The 16,634-nt window shown below is 38.9% G+C and overlaps 1 protein-coding gene across 1 annotated transcript in view; it reads right to left on the bottom strand.

Moving 5' to 3' along the window:
* Gpc3 (glypican 3) overlaps positions 1-16,634 on the bottom strand; it is a 402,055-nt gene that overhangs the window by 361,972 nt on the left and 23,449 nt on the right. The window contains exon 2 of the mRNA XM_042668242.1: positions 6,855-7,016. Coding sequence (XP_042524176.1) covers positions 6,855-7,016 — 162 coding nt within the window. The remainder of the gene's footprint in view (positions 1-6,854; positions 7,017-16,634) is intronic.

Below are 16,634 nucleotides of genomic sequence, written 5' to 3'. Positions count from 1 at the left end.
TAAAAGAACAAATCTCTATAATCTTTTCACCTCCCACTTGGCCCTAGAATAGTCCCCAACTGCACACCAAGCCATTTTTTTCTAAGCTCTTTTTATTAAACAGTTTTCAGCCTAATGACTGACTTTTCTAGATCAATAAGAGGGCACAAGAAAGGGTTTGTAATTCTCCCAGTACTGGCTCAACCGGAGTCACAGAATCCTAAAACCAAATTGAATCCAAAAGTTCTTAGCTCAAAACTGAAATGACTGGAGACACTCCATTGCCAGCTGTTTGTCCAAATAGCACTAATAATTAAACCAACTGCATTTTTAAAAACTTCGTAACCAAAATAGCTCTTTGAGCTAGTGCCATAAAAATTCACTAATTAAAGCCAGCATCTTGTGTGCTCTGATGAGAAATGCACCCTTTTATAATGGGATTACTAGAGCTCTGCTACACAGATGAGGGGTCTGATTAGGAATTTACATTTTTTTGAGGACATATAACCTCACTCCTGGTCATGGTTTGTGTTCTGAAAATTCTTCTATTCCATTGTATGTTATTATCTTTAGCCCCGACAAATGAATTAAGTTCTGATTAGACATCAATGTAATTCTTCTCTCTTGCATGTTATTTTCAATGAAGAAAAAGGGTTTTGATAGAGTGGCCAGTAGTTCAAGTTGAGAACTCAGTGGGGCTCAGCCTGCTCAGAATTGAAGCCTGGGCAGAACTGTCAGGCTGGTCAAGGGGAAAAATTGTGAAATGGAGAAAAATTGCTCAGTACTCATTACAATCCCCCACCATATTACAAAAAAAAAACCCACCCTAAATTAACAAATGATTGAATCACAAAAACATGTTTATCAACATTCAAGCAATTATTTAGTCACATAGTAACTATGAAGGGAGAAAAAAAGCTATGCTTTAATAATATCCCCCCAAACAGTTATTTCAAGCAGAAATGACTGGAGAAATTGCTCTGAGTTGCTGGAAAAGTGTTCTCACCAAAGTCAGTTGTATTTTAGAGGAGTGGGGGAGAGGCAGGAATCTGACAGGAAAAAAAAATTTTAGGAACTGTCAAGAGTAGATAGAAACAGAAGCGGCAACAGAAAAACAACAATGCCCCTCCCCCCATTCAAAGGCATCTCCACACTCCCAGCTCCAGCAAGCAGGTAGAAGAAAGCAAGCTTTCCAGCCTTGGGCAAGAATCAACTAGGGCTCCCTAGACTTAATACCAACTTTGCCCTTGTTGCTGCCATGAAAGAAAATGCAATTAAAATATATTCAAGAGGCTGATATTTGATTACAGTTCGAAGCCAGCTCGGGGAGGAAAGTCCATGAGGCTCATCTCCAATTAAGTGCCAGAAAACCTGAAGTGGAGCTGTGGTTCAAGTGGTAGAGTGTTAGCCTTCAGCAAAAGAGCTCAGGGACAATATCCAGACCCTGAGTTCAAACCCCAGGACTGACATAAGAAAACAGTCCTGAACATACGCCTTTCCTCATCTTGCCACTGCTTGTGTGTAAAATATGCTAAACCAGAGAAGTTACAGAAAGCTTAAATTGCTCCTGGCAATACTGACATTCTAAAGAACACAACTTCACATCCACAAGTACATGAAACATAACCCTTTTTCCCCCCAGAGATTCTTTGTGTAAGTACTCTCTCACTGGTGCACTAGAGCTGTCTAGAGATCTATCATCTCTATGTGGAAAAAGTTATTGAAGTACCTTATGAACTCCAGCCTCATCTAGGTTAATGCACCTGGCACAATATATCTATTTGGTTGGCACTACCGGCAGTTAAGTGGTCCACATAAATGAGCTGCCTACATAATGTGTGTCTAATGTACTTTATGGATTTCAAGACACTTTTCACATATGTTATCTGTATGATAAGTAGGATTGGCATTTGTAGTCCAGTTTTACAGAAACAAAAACTGAGGCTCTTAGAGTGTATACAACCACCTCAAATTCTAAGGCTCATAAATACAGATCTAGAATTTGAACTCTTATTTTTTGCCCTTAAGTCAACTGTTTCTGCCTTTATTCTTAGGCAAAAAAAAATTATTTGAAGCCCTTCAAAATGGAAATTTTAAGAAAAAGATTATAAATGTAATCTGATCTTACTGATTCATAACCATGATTATGAACATCAGTTACAAGATCTGTATTATTGGGACTACTGAAGCATGTTGGGAAATATCCCTCTATAAATGGCCTCAGATGCTTCACTTAGTGAATTACTGAGTCCATTTTATGTCCTTCACCCTTATAGTCCACTTGTTACTTCTTGCTGCTCATCTATATCTCCCCATATCAGCTACCTAACTGCTTATGTACTACAAGCTAACATTAAGCTTGTAAAGAGTATGATTTAATTCAGGATAGCCAGCTCCAAACAAAGAGGCAAAGAGTTCTCAAGGTCAATTTGGAAAAGATTAAAACTGTCTATCATTGAAAAAAATCTCTGGCCATACCCCTAATGTCACCTACAAGCACAAGGCTGAAAGTCTTAATGAAATTCTACTGAGAAAACAGAACTCAAAGCTTGAAGATGGGCAGCTTTGGAGATCTGATGAAAAACTCACAATTCTACCCTATGTTTTTCTTCATGAGGACTACAAAGTTCACTATGTTCTATAGGTACTAGGGCTTGAACTCAGTGCCTCGTGCCCACATTTGGCTGTTTCACTCAATGCGTGAACCACACCTTCCCTGCTGGCCTTTAGCTGGTTAACTGGAGCCTAAGAGTCTCACAGACTTTTCTGCCTGGGCTGGCTTCAAATTGTGATCCTCAGATTTCAGCCTCCTGAGTAGCTAGGATTATAGATGTGAGCCACTGGTACCATCTTCTCACTATGTAATTTTGTTTTATTTTAAACACACTAAGAAGCATGTCACAGGATAGCTTAGAAGAAGCTGTGGCATCAGTGAGTTTTCTCATCTGTAAAATGATGATAATGACAGTAGAGACCTCATAGGGCTGCTGAGAAAATTAAATGAGATAATTATGTAAAAGTAAGCATCATACAGAAGGCACTTAATACATATCTTCACTACTATTATCATCATCATCATCATCATTATTATAAGGTAGAGAAGAAGAATGAGAGAAAAAGGAGAATTTACTCTTTGTGGGAGTTTTCTCAAAAAGAATTAATTAAGCAGAAACAAAAAACGATTGTGCTCTGCCCCATTTTCCTAAGCACATCTAAGTAAATTAAATTTAGGAAACGAGGCAATGCAAAGATTGAAAATAAAGAACAACTTTTTAAATGCTTCAATCATTATCCAAACAACATTAGCAGCAGAGCACTCCAACCACTGTAGCAAAAGGCCCCAGGCTCATTTATGAGGGCAAAGTCTTCCTGCAAATGAAGACATAAAATCCAAATCGAGGCAGTAAGGATTGCTCGTGGAACTGCACATAGTTGCAGGAAATATTCACAGCTTCAACATCCCCAATGTGAATTAGTGAAGAAATCCTACGGAGACTGTGGATCTAGGCCAAGATCAAGATAAGCTTTCTTCAGTTTCATGTGGTAGAGAAAATAGCTCTCAAAAGCTGTCATATCCAATTTCACATGAATGAAGTAGTGGGGTGATTTTCTCAATAATTTGGCCTATCAGAATCTTGGGGAGGGGGTGTGAATTTTAGGGGGGAAATGTGTGCCTCTCACTCTCAACTCATTGGAATAATAAGCAATGATAAGTAAAGAAGAAGCTTATGCCCTGCTTTTTTGTAGCAATTCATAACACGTCATTTTGTAGTCGTTCTTGGTTTAAAGGCAACCCTCTCTAAATATTTCTTACAGGAAAGATGTGAGGGCAGCATCTTTCTGAACATGGCTGAAATGCTGGGACGGTGATTTACTCTTTCATATGGGGCTCACTTTCCGAAGTAAGGTAGGATAAGAAAAGGGTCAGGAGGTTGAAATCTGGAGGATAGTAGTTCGAGGTCAGCCTGGGCAACAAAGTTCACTAGACACCATGTCAAAAATAACCAGCACAAAGCAGGCTTGGATGTGAGGCTCAAGTGCTAGAGTGCCACCGGAGCAAGCACAAGGTCTCAAATTCAAAACCCCAGAGGAGGGGTCTGGGGTGGGGAGAGAGAACTGAAATGTGGTGATAAGTATATAGGATGACAAGTCTGAAAGCACTAACTTCATATTCTTTTTTTTTTATTCTTTTTTTTTCCAGGGCTGAGGACTGAACCCAGGGCCTTGCGCCCGCCAGGTGGGCGCCCTTCCGCTGAGCTAAACCCCCGACCCCTAACTTCATATCCTTTTGGCAAGATTATCCTTCTATGTATCCCCATAATTAAAGGAAGTGGGGGTGGGGAGAGAAAAGAGAACTAGAGAGAGAGAAGGGTGGGCACAACAAGTACATATTTTTTTATTTTCTTCTTTTTTGTATGTAGGTTTTATTGTAAAAATACTGTACAGAGGGGTTACAGTTACATGCGTAAGGTAATGAGAAATTTCCTCTGGAGCATTAACAAGTCCACATTTCTTTCCTCATTTAGTTCATTATCTAGTATCTAGCCTCCATACCACAGTGGCCATATCTGGAATCTAATTCAATCCAAATACTGTCAACTTATTTTCGCTCCCCATCTCATACTGTTCTAGGCCCTTAAAAAAATTCCATAATATGCTAAGTGTAGGACTGGATATAAATGAGGACATTCAAGGCCCTCATGTGGGCAGCCATGACAGCTGCTGTGCATCCCCCTGTCATTTCTTTAAGGTGCCCATCTAGCCAAATGATGGCTATAAGACAACATCTGGAGAGCTTACTTATATAAGAATTTAACACTCCATTCTAAAAAATCACCTTGATGCTCCCAAAGACTAAGACATGGCCCTCTACTTTAACCCAATTTTCGTATCATTCCCCTTCTTATCCCACTTTCAACTGCAAAGCCCATCTAGGAAGTATATGAATGGTACATGTATTTTTTGTCAGTCCTGGGCTTGAACTCAGGGCCTGGGCACTGTCCCTAAGCTTCTTTTGTTCAAGACTAGCCCTCTACCACTTGAGCCCCAGCGCCACTTCCAGTTTTTTCTGTTTATGTGGTACTGAGGAATGAAACCCAGGGCTTCATGCATGCTAGGCAAGCACTCTACCACTGAGCCACATTCTCAGGCCGGTATATGTATTTTTTTAATCAACCTCAATTGTTCATTCTATTTCCAAATTGTTAGTCTCAGCAAACTCTTCTTAATAGTTTGAAGACTAAATCACTTAATAAAGAATTTGAGCTCATATATTATGCTTCATATAATCAACCGAAAGACCCTTAAGGCTTTGACACAAGAAACTGTTGTGAAAGTATGCTTTATGAGCTAATCACAAATTAAGCTATGCTCAACCCACTGGTGCTGGTGGCTCATGCCTGTAATCCTAGCTACTCTGCAGGCTGAGATCTGCGGATCTCAGTTCCAAGCCAGCCTAGGCAGAAAAGTCCATGAGATCCTTATCACCAAGAAACCACTAAAAAGTGCAAAGTGGAGCTGTAGCTCAAGTGGTAGAGCCTAGTCTTGAGCACAAAAGCTCAGGAACAGCACACAGGACTCCAGATTCACCACGTTTAAAAAAAAAAAAAAAAACCTTACAATTCAGAGACTAATTCTAGTAAAAGTGCCATAAATCTAAATGTTTACCATATCAAATAGAAGTGTTATTTTTGTATCTCATCCAGATTCTCTCTTTATGGGGCCAACAAAGATCAGCTGATTCTGTGGATTTAAGGTTTTTAAAGAGGAACTCCCCCTGAGAACCAGTGGCTCACCCCTGTAATCCTAGCTACTCAGGAAGCTGAGAACTGTGGATGCCAATTCAAAGCCAACCTGAGCAGGAAAGTCTGTGAGACCCTAATCTCCAATTAATCACAGAAAAAAAAAGAAGAAGTAGTGCTGTGGCTCAAGTGGTAGAGTACTAGCCTTGAGCAAAAGAGCCAAGGACAGCACCCAGACCCAGAGTTCAACCCCCAGGACTGTTGAAAAAGAATAAAAATAAGAACCCCCAACTCTATAATTAATCTTCCCAGGCCTAAAAGGCAGCCTGAGGGAGGAGGTATAAGACATGGACCTCATGTATATGATGGAGCTATTAATGCCTATACATAAATATATTGTGAGGATAGAGGGACTGCTACATAGCAAGCAGTTCAAAGCACATTGTGTTACCTACCACCACCCACAACCATGATCATCATTAAAGACTTTATCTGGATCTTTTAACTGAGGGAGGGAACCCCTCTCTCTATCCTTCCTTCCTCATGCTGCTATGATAAGTCTTATAAGTTAGTAAGTATAACATAATTTGCTGCTTCCTCTATCAAGGCCACAACAGCTTCTTTCATAGTCCTAACAGAGGCAGATTAAGAACTGAGATTCTCAAGGAAAGGAGAAGTAACCACTCACACAAATGGAGAATGTCTGGCCAATGAGCCAGTTTATCCTTCTTAAAATGGACATGGTCCTAGTGGTCTGAAGGAGTTCATGTGTGCTCCACAGGAATCTAAACTCCTGGAGAAAACTGACCTTGAGACTTTAGAGAACTGTTTGTTTTGTGGTTTTTAACCAACTCTTATGAACTAACTGAAAGTAACATTTACTCCCTAGGCAGAGATTGACAACCTATGCATACAGGAAAACAGAATGTCCTGGGACCATGATTTTTGAGAAGCCTTCCTTTGCAAAGATGAAAATGAAGCTTCATTTTTTGGGGGAAGGGGTAATCTCATTAGGTGAGCTTTTAAAATATTAAGTATTAATGCTAAAATGGGAATTTATAAATTAATTAGCATTTGAGAGCCCAAAGAATGATACCATTGAGCAACACATGGACAATGATTCCCACAGCTCACCTTGGAAAACTGCAGCATTCTGAATAATTAAGAACTTGAGCTCCATACTGGCAGACTGAAGCAGTTGTTCCATGTTCAATCGAGCTGTTAGTTGGTATTTTTCTTCCATCTTTCTTGAGCAGCATGTTGGGCCCTTGGGGAGACATACTTGCAAATCTGATCCTGAAACAAACAAGGTTTTCATGTTTCAGTAAGCACAATGTCTCTCTCTCCCTCTCTCCCCCATCTTTCTCTCTCTTCCTCTCTCATTTTCTCTCTCTTACACAGACAAGCAAACATGGCAAAAACATTTCTTTTAATATACAAATTTTGATTCTTCAAAAGTACTGTCCATTAATCCTTACTTTCCACTAATTGTCCTTATAACTGGTTCTTTCTGAATAACCATAAGAATTAATTGCCTCAGTTTGACTCATAAATTCTGCATAAACTAATTTATAGCACCACCAAATACATGTCATTGAACACCGATATTTAATTTGTCTGTTAAAAGATCAATCTTCGCTCCTATAATTTACATTTCCTGATTATAATTTATGAAGGAGAACACAACCAAGAAAAAATGTTTTAAATTCCAGTTATGATTCCCAAATATCTGGACAATCTAAGGTTGCTTTTCAGAAGAAATTATCGAAACATCTATATTATGTCAAAGCTTTGTTGCTGTTTTTATGAAATGTCCAGAGTAAGATGCAAGTCTTTCTACAAATGTATGCTAATCATAGTGGTTTTAACAGAATACAAACCAAAATACTTATCCTCATGGAGTTTATATTCTCAAGACCACAAGCAAAGAAGTGAATTAAAATATATTAAACATGATGCCAGTGCTGATTAGTAATATAAACAAAATAATAAAAAGGAGGGATAAGCTATGGCATATCCACACATGGAATTCTATTTAGCCATAAAAAGGAATGATGCATTGCTACATGCTACTACATGAATGAACCCCAAAAACATTATGCTTAAGTGAAAGAAACTAGATCTAAAAAGAGTACATACTGTATAATTCCATTCTTATAAGACACTAAAAAATGGAAATTAATCTACAGTGAGAAAAAGCAGTTTGGTGTTATTATAAAGGGATTAAAGGTAGGAAGGAAAGTGGGAGGGAAGAATTACAAAGCTTGGTAAGGAAACTTTTGGGAGTAATATATTATTTTCATTGTGGTGATGGCTTAATGTGTATATACAAGCCAAAATTGTCAAGCTGTGTCCTTTAAAAACAGGCTTTTAATTACATATCAATTATACTTCAATAACACTTGTTGTAAAAAAAAATGGCAGTAGATGGGCACTAGTGGCTCATGCCTATAATCAAGCTACTCCAGAGGCTGAGATCTGAGGATCTCAGTTCGAAGCTAGCCCAGTCAGTAAAGGCCAAGAGATTCTTATCTCTAATAAGTTACCAGAAAGCCAGAACTGGAGCTGTGGCTCAAGTGGTAGAAAAAAGAAGCTCAGAGACTGCCCAGGCCCTGAGTTCAAGCCCTCAGGACAGGCAAAAAAAATTGGCAGTACTGGGGTTTGAATTCGGGCTTACATTTGTTAGACAACTGCTCCTCTTGAGCCATACCTATTTTGTTATAGTTATTTTTCAGGTAGGATCTCATGCTTTTGTCCAGGATGACCTGGGAGTACTATCCCCTCCTATCTCTGTCTCCCAGCAATCTGGAATTACACATATATGAAACCACACCCAGCTTGTTGTATGAGGTAAGGCTTCACTAACTTTCTGCCTAGGCTGGCTTCAAAACACAATCCTTCTGATCTCCACCTCCTAAGGAGCTAGAATACAGGCCCAGTCCTAATGTACTTCATTTCTAAAAGAAAAATAAGGGAGATATGAAATATGGTGGTAGCAAGAACTATTCTATTCTACAATTGGAAGGCCTTATTTCACTATAAAGCAACATTTGAGGTATGATGGAGAAAGTACCATGATTTTAAATGCCCACCAACATTATTGAGAATTAAAGCTCAATGACTATTAAATCAAATCACCTTCCTTTCTTCAACTCCTGTGGGTTTTTCTGTTGTTGATGTTGTTGTTGTTTTTAAGTGCTGAGGATTGAACCCAAAACTTCATGCATATTAAGCACATACTCTACTGTCCATATTCTGGTTTACTCGAATTCTCTCTTCAATAAGCACTGATTGGGCTCCTGCGGTGACTGCGACAATGTACACTACCATTGTCCTACTGTGGGAAATAATTGACTAGTAGTAAGCTCAGCTATTGCTTTCTGAGTTTATCACCATTATGTTGCATGGTCATAGTCCCTAGGGACTGTTGTCCCCTAGTGACCATGCATGGCAAAAAATGCAAAGTTCTGTTAAGACATAGAACTTTGCCCAAGGGAGACCTTTGGTTTAAGGACTCCCCAGTGATTTGGGAAAACTTTCTTGGGTCTATGATTCTTCCTACTCAATCCTTCCTTCTATCTTTATTCCACTTTCCATTTTCCTTCTCATTTTCCCCCCAATAAATTTATTGTACATCCAACTCCATATTGGATTAGATGCTTACCCACTGGGCATCTCCCTATGCAAAGGACCCTATCTAACATGCCAGGTACTGTGTTATATGCTGGAGGTACAACAGAGGACAAGAAAGACTTGTTCCCAGCCCCCAAAGAGTTCACTACCTAAAGGGATTAAGAGAGATAAACACCTAGTCCTAGTAAATGAGCTCAATAAAGCAATGATAAACTGAGTATAGAGGATATAACGTCCCCTAAAGTTCCTAAAGATCCTCGCCAAGTGAGGTTCAATAAATCTTACTAACGTAAGGCTTGAAATCGTATTCAGATGTTTTAGACAGCTTTTCAAAAATTGAGGTTTTAAAAAAGGAGGGTGGGGGGACTAGTTAGCTTTAAGTTCCCAGACATTTTCTTTTTGTTACAGCATTTTATTTCCCTAGGAATGCCCGTTGAGCATGGTGTTAATGTACAAATGTACATTTTCATTGATTAATTTGAGAAAGACATTCATCAATTTATGCCTCACAGGACATCGGTGTTGGAATCCAGGGTATTGCCTCCACGCTCTCCACTGCCCTCTTCTCAAGGGAGCTGCCAAGAACGGTAGTAAAGAAGTGTAGATCATACGTATCACCAAGCCTAATCCGGTCCTGCAATTTATAGTAGTGGGTGGAAAGGTGTTATTTAATGTCAAAATACAATTTGGGGTCTGGAGACACAAAGTTCAGACTTATCTCTTATAAATGTCAATCTCATATACAAGCCTTAGACTGATTTTAAATATGGTCTAAGCTTAAAAGCTTTATGATTATCTTCAGAAAAGGAAAAAGAAAAGATCTTCTAGCTCACAGTGCTCTTTCTACACAAGGTTACAAAATATAGTGTTATTTTAGCAGGAGAAACGGATGCAGTTACTGGACCGAGAAGGGAAAGAGTCCCCTTGGGGAAGAGTAGCTAATCTAAATTTAAACAAGGTTGCTTGGGACACATGCGTAGATATGAAAAATCCTACGTAGCAGATCTTTCCTTAGGTCAAGATCCTGTTCATTTAGCAAGATCTTATTTACTTTCTGGGTAAACCAATGCCTATAGAATATGTGTTTAAAAATCCCTCGGCTTACATAAGTTCATGAAATTAATTGTTGGAGATTAAACCATGTGTATTTCTAAATTCCCATTGGTGATGTCTTCCGGTTTTCAAGCCTGGCAGAATTTATCTGGCTGGGTGGCTAGCTGTTAGCCCTGTTTCTGTTCTCACCATCTCCAGCTAAGGGGTAACAAAGGCTTAGATCACTCATCTTTGTTGGAGTAGGACTTGCTAAGACATTCTAAGGTAACAAATTGTTGTTCAATGTACCTAAAGAAACTCAAGAATGACTTTGAATTACCATGCCACCAGTTTGGCTTTCCTGTGATATAATTCAGATTTACTCAGGATTTCCACATTTGTACCCTTCCTTTGAATGAGTCAAGTCTCATCAATGTGAAAATCCCCACTACCTCAAAAACCAGGTTAGCTAAAAATGTTGACAGGAATACAACATCAAATTGGAATTTTTATAAATACATTAAAACAACAGCAAGAAACATACAACCTCTTGTGTCGCTAGCGAGGTTCATTTTGCTTAGCATCATCTTATATGGTCATACCTACATAGCTTTTGACCTTTTCTACTTGTCCTAGACATATACTAATTATTGCAAATAAGGGAAACCATGGGACCTATGTTTCTTTGGGCCTGGCTTACTTCACTTAATATAATTTTTTTCCAAGTTCCCATGGTATAACCCTCGTTTTCATTGTATTTGATTCCGGTGCCCTGCATCTTGTTTATACATTTTTCTAATTTGGGGAGGGGAAGGAAAATAACAAAATGCTGAGATAAGGATGCATGTTGACCCATTGTAACAATGATATGTACAAGATACTATGTTGAAAATGAACTTTACAATTTGAGGGGGGGGGTGGCAGGGGTGGGGGGAGTTGGGGAGGTGTGGAAGGAAGGGATGGTAGGGGAAAAACAAAGGAGGAGGTAACAATGCTCGATAGGAAATGTACTCATTACCTTACTTACTGTATCTTTACAACAAAAATAATAATAAAAAAGGAAGAGAAAAAAATGGGAATTTTTTTTAACATATCAAATGTCATGAAGAAAGGTCTGTGTTCCAAACCTAAGTGTCTAAATAGCAATATTTACCCTCCCTATCAGTTATCAGTGCCTGGTTAATCAATAACACCAGTAAAAATGATCTAGGAGCTAAGACTTAGCTATAGATTTGAGGAAATAACACGTCCAGAAATGATAAGAGTTCAAGATTTCCAATCTGAGAAGGAACTCATACCAAAGGGGAAAACATTTTGTTCTAAGTAAATTTCATATAACTCACAGACAAGCTTTAAAAAAAATTCACAAGACAGCAAAAGAGAGCTAGACATGTCTAAATAAAATGTCAGTAACAATTTCAGTGCCACGAACATTTGCTTGAAATAAATAAAGTAGAGAGAAAGAATTTAGAAGGAATCCTTATCAACTAAACAAAGACTTTCCCTGGGAACTGAATCCCAAATAGGATGAATAAAAAGTTCAAAGTACAAATGACTAAGAAACTGCAGAGAGAACTACCACATACTTACATGAATAAAAACCAAGAGGTCAATTTCACAAATAGGATGTGACCAACAATAGACATAGTAAAGAAGAAAGCATTCTTTAACTATACGAGGAATAAAAGGCTAAAAAGGAAATAGCCCTTTATTAGATAAAAGAGACCACATTTGTCAATGAAGTTTGCTCACCTACTGCTTTTTATAACTGAAATTCAGCTGAGAAGTGGAAAGAAAGACAAGCAATATAGTTTTTAATGTAGACAAGGACAAGACTAGCAATTGACTATTCAAATAATCCATAAAGGTTATTTGGACCATAAAGGTTCGGCTTAACAATCTAAATTCTCCAGTGCTAAAACAAAATTAACTGAAGTTATTACAGGTCTGCTGGTTCACATTGACTTTGCAGGATTAAGCAGTACCTTCAGATGGGTGCCAGTGACTCACACCTAGCCACTCAGGAAACTGAGATTTGAGGATCATGGTTCAAAGCCAGCTGAGGCAGGAAAGTCTGTGAAACTGTTATTTCCATCTAACCAGCAAAAAGCCAGAAGTGAAGGTGTGGTTCAAGTGGTAGAGCACTAGCCTGAACAGAAAAGGCCAAGCTAGTGAAGGCGTAAGTCCTGGAGTTGAAGTACTAACGCTATCACCAAAAGAAGTACCTTCATACCATATATCTCCTCTCCTAGACTGTAAGTTCCTCAACAGCTGAGCACAACTCCCATCTCCTCTGAGATGCCAAAGCAATTCCATTCAGCCTGATACACATTACTGTTGAATTAATGAGGGTACTAGACTGAGAACACTAACAAGATCTTTGAGTTGTGTTTGTGTCTAAAAAAAATGAGGGAGTGGAGAGAGATAACTCCAAAAACTTTACATCTTCTTTGGGAAATGCTATAAAATCAATGTCAGAACAGCTTGAAGATGCACAAATAGATATTTCACTTGGAAGGAACTATAAAATACATATCCGTAATTATTTTGAGACAATGGCTTGTTGCACATTGGATCCAGTTTGGGGTCCTACAGCCAAATAGGCATACTTTATTCCCATGTGTACCCACGCTGGACACCCTTACTGCGTGCCTCACTTTCCATAGACTAAGCACAGATGGTCCACAGAAGTTTCTCTTCAGATGCATACTCTTAACTCAGGGGATCTCTTCAAGGTTGTCTATCTATGACCTGGCCTTCTTGATTCTCATCTCATACTCTTGTGATTAGATCCTATTCTTGCTCTCTTGGTTTGCCTTTATCACCTTTACCAGGACTGGGACTAAAGTTCCTCTTTGCTATGAAGCCTTAGGCTCACCAAACTCATTCCATTGTATGCCTAAGCTTTTTCCATAGTTGAAAAAGGAAAGTCAACAGTGTGTCTGGGATTGCTTAAATGTGTCCATTCTTATCCTATTGGGTTTTATTCCAAGTCAGTAAGTAGTAGATGCCTTTAGCATCATAGACACTAATGGGCAAGAAAGAGAAAAAACACTTTATACCTCTTCTCATGTCAAGTTGCTCACAATTTAGTCCTTACCTTATCCATATGCTAGCTTTGCAAGCATGGGTAGGCCACTCAATATTTTTTTTGGTTGGTTGTGGGGCTTGAACTCTGGGCCTGGGCACTGTCCTTCAGCTCTTCAGCTCAAGGCTAGTGCTGTACCTACCACTTGAGCCACAGTGCCACTTCTGGTTTTCTGAGTGGTTTATTGGAGATAAAGAGTCTCTCAGACATTCCTGCCCAGGCCAGCTTTGAACCAAGATCCTCAGATCTCGGCCTCCTGAGTATCTGGGATTACAGGCGTGAGCCACAGGTGCCCAGCTTTACTCAATATTTTATTTGCCCTTTGACTCTTACTTATGAAATGGACCTATCAGCAATATTTTGTAGACATATTTCAGGTAAGATTACACATGCAAAACTCTTTGCCTTCTTGGTACAAATTAAACATTCAAAATGTGTTAATTAAATTAAACAAATAAAAAAATACATGCTGAGAGACCAGACTTTCACACCCCAAAATAGCTAAAGAACAGTTAAAGTTGGTATATAGTTATGTGACAAGATATGCAGTACATTTTATGAGATGATAGCACTAATCTGTATTTTAATTGGAGTAGTGGTGACATGGATATACACATTGGATTCTTTTTTTAAAAAAAACCTTATCATACAAAATGGGTGCTTTTATTGTTTGCAAGTTACCTCAAGAAACTTGATTTTTCAAAAATATGCAATACAGACAGTACGTGCTAACTAAAGGAAATGTTCACAAGAGGCTTTAGGAGGTAAAGGGGCTAGCTCCTAAAGCATGGAAGGAATTTGGAGAAGTCACTGAGTGAAATGTGGATAGCATCAGTGGAACAGAGGGTGGGGCTAACCTGCCTCGGGTCAGACTGGAATCTAGGGTATAGTTAGCTTATCTGGTAAGTCAGGCTCAGATGCAAGGAATCTTAAATAGCAGGCAGAGGCCTGTGGGCTTGACCCCCGGAAGGAATAATGGACCACAGGAGGTTCTCAAGTACAGGCATAATATGCTAAAGAGTGCTGTGGAAGAAGATTAGTTCCACAGTCTGAAATTGGGAAATGGACTAAATAACCCCTCAAGGTCACTTTCAGTCCTCAGATTCTCTAATTACCTTTATTATGTTCTATATGTTGGTTATTTTACTAGACTACAATTTTAACTAATGACAATAAATTGTCAAAACTCACACTAAAGCACATTAAAGAACAGAAGAAATATTAATGTAGACCTTGATCCTCACACTTCTGTAAGAGCAGATAAAACATATTCAAACAGCAACAGAAGAGAATGAATCATCAGGGCTCAGTAACAATGAAAATTGAAATATCTCTCTCTCCTTTTTCTTTCTCTATGTGTGTGTGTATATGTGTGTATGATGATTTGACACACTTCATTGCCAAACACTGCTTTATGAACAGATTTTTTTTCTAACCAAAATATACACTGCTGAAAATAATAATGTAATATTATCATTAAGGTGTATTAAACAGAAGAATTAATGGCATCCAAAACTGGTTGCTTCATGACTTGTCAGGAAAATAATACATGCCTATTAAAATTATCCAAAAGATTAAGTACAGGTTGCTCTATTAATGAACCATATATGTGTGTGTGTGTGTGTGTGTGTGTGTGTGTGTGTGTGTGTGTGTGTGTGTGTGTGTGTGTGTGTGTGTGTGTGTGTATATATATATATATCTCAAGCATTTTTAAAAGGTATTTTTTAATGGAGGACAAGCCAATTTGCCATCCAAAAATATTAACTAATTTCCTTAGCATATAATAGTGTCTTGCTATTAGAATGGCACCTTTTCCCCTAATTAATCATTATCTAAATCAAATCTTACACGCTCATTAATTTCTCACTAATCAAGATAGGAATACAGATGAAAGAAATGGCTGCATTTGAAACTGATGGGGAAGTGATGATTGCTGATGGAAGCAATCATCTTAGAGAATCTAGCTCAAGGTTATCCTTCTGTTATTTAGCCCGAAAGAACATGACCTTGCAACGGGTGTTCCTGGGTATCAGGAGCTCAGGTTCTAAATCAAAGATCATCCCTCAGGCTGCCATAGACTGTGCTTCTATAAAAAGACAGGCCAAAATGTCCCTACCACACTGGAGTACAGAGAGTTGAAAGCAACCCTGCAAAGAAGCCATTCTCCATTCTCTAAACTTGAGAATTAGAGGATGAATTACCTTTATCTCTACTGCCAACTGTCAACATACCATTTCATGCCCACTAAAGTGGAATCCCCAGATTATTACACTCTCTCACAAAGATTTTTTTCCCCCTAGACTACATTCCCAACCAGCAGTCAGCATGTGCTCTGGGAATACAAATTCATTGAGTTACATTCCGCCTGCCAACCTAGTGAATGATTCATTCATCCAGCCTTCATAAAATGCTTACTTTGTGCCAAGGCCTATGCCCAGCACAAGGAATACAATAATGAACAAGGTACAGTATCTCCCCTGGAGTTCACTGTTGAGTGTAGGAAATGTACTCCTCAACTAACTAGAAACCTCTAAATCATTTTGGATGCCTTAACTCATCTTCATCTGCTATAGCCAAATGCCACCTAATTCCACTTATTCTGATTTTTTTCTATCATTTTCATTATGCCCGTCTTTCCATCGCAGTCTCTTCGCATTCCTTGTTAGTTGGCTGATAACAGCCCCCAATGTGGTCTTCTTGCCTCTATACTCTTCTTCACCCAAGTTCCAAAGAGATACTTCTAAATGTATATTTCCACTGAAATCATTCAACTTCTTCAAAAGTCTCCACAAAAGTGGAGCCAAGGTCCTGGGGTGTAACATGGGTGACATGTTCAGATACTGCCAAGGAGTCTGATAAGATGAGAAAGAAATAAATAAGAGGGCTGGGAAGGTGGTTCAGTGGTAGAGTGCTTGCCTTGCATGTCTGAGGTCCTGGGTTCGATTCCTCAGCACCACATAAGCAAAAAGAAAAAAGCCGGAGGTGGCGCTGTGGCTCAAGTGGTAGAGCGCTAGCCTTGAGCTGAAGAGCTGAGGGACAGCACCCAGGCCCAGAGTTCAGGCCCCACGACCGGACCAAAAAAAAAAGAAAGAAATAAGAGATGGGTAGCCATGTGTCCATTACTACAAGATGATTCCTAACTGGCTTTGAATTAGATTCTC

This window comes from Dipodomys spectabilis, unplaced genomic scaffold, assembly GCF_019054845.1.
Source record: "Dipodomys spectabilis isolate Male_0828 unplaced genomic scaffold, ASM1905484v1 ptg000423l, whole genome shotgun sequence".
NCBI lineage: Eukaryota > Metazoa > Chordata > Mammalia > Rodentia > Heteromyidae > Dipodomys > Dipodomys spectabilis.
This window is presented reverse-complemented; position numbering and strand designations above follow the sequence as displayed.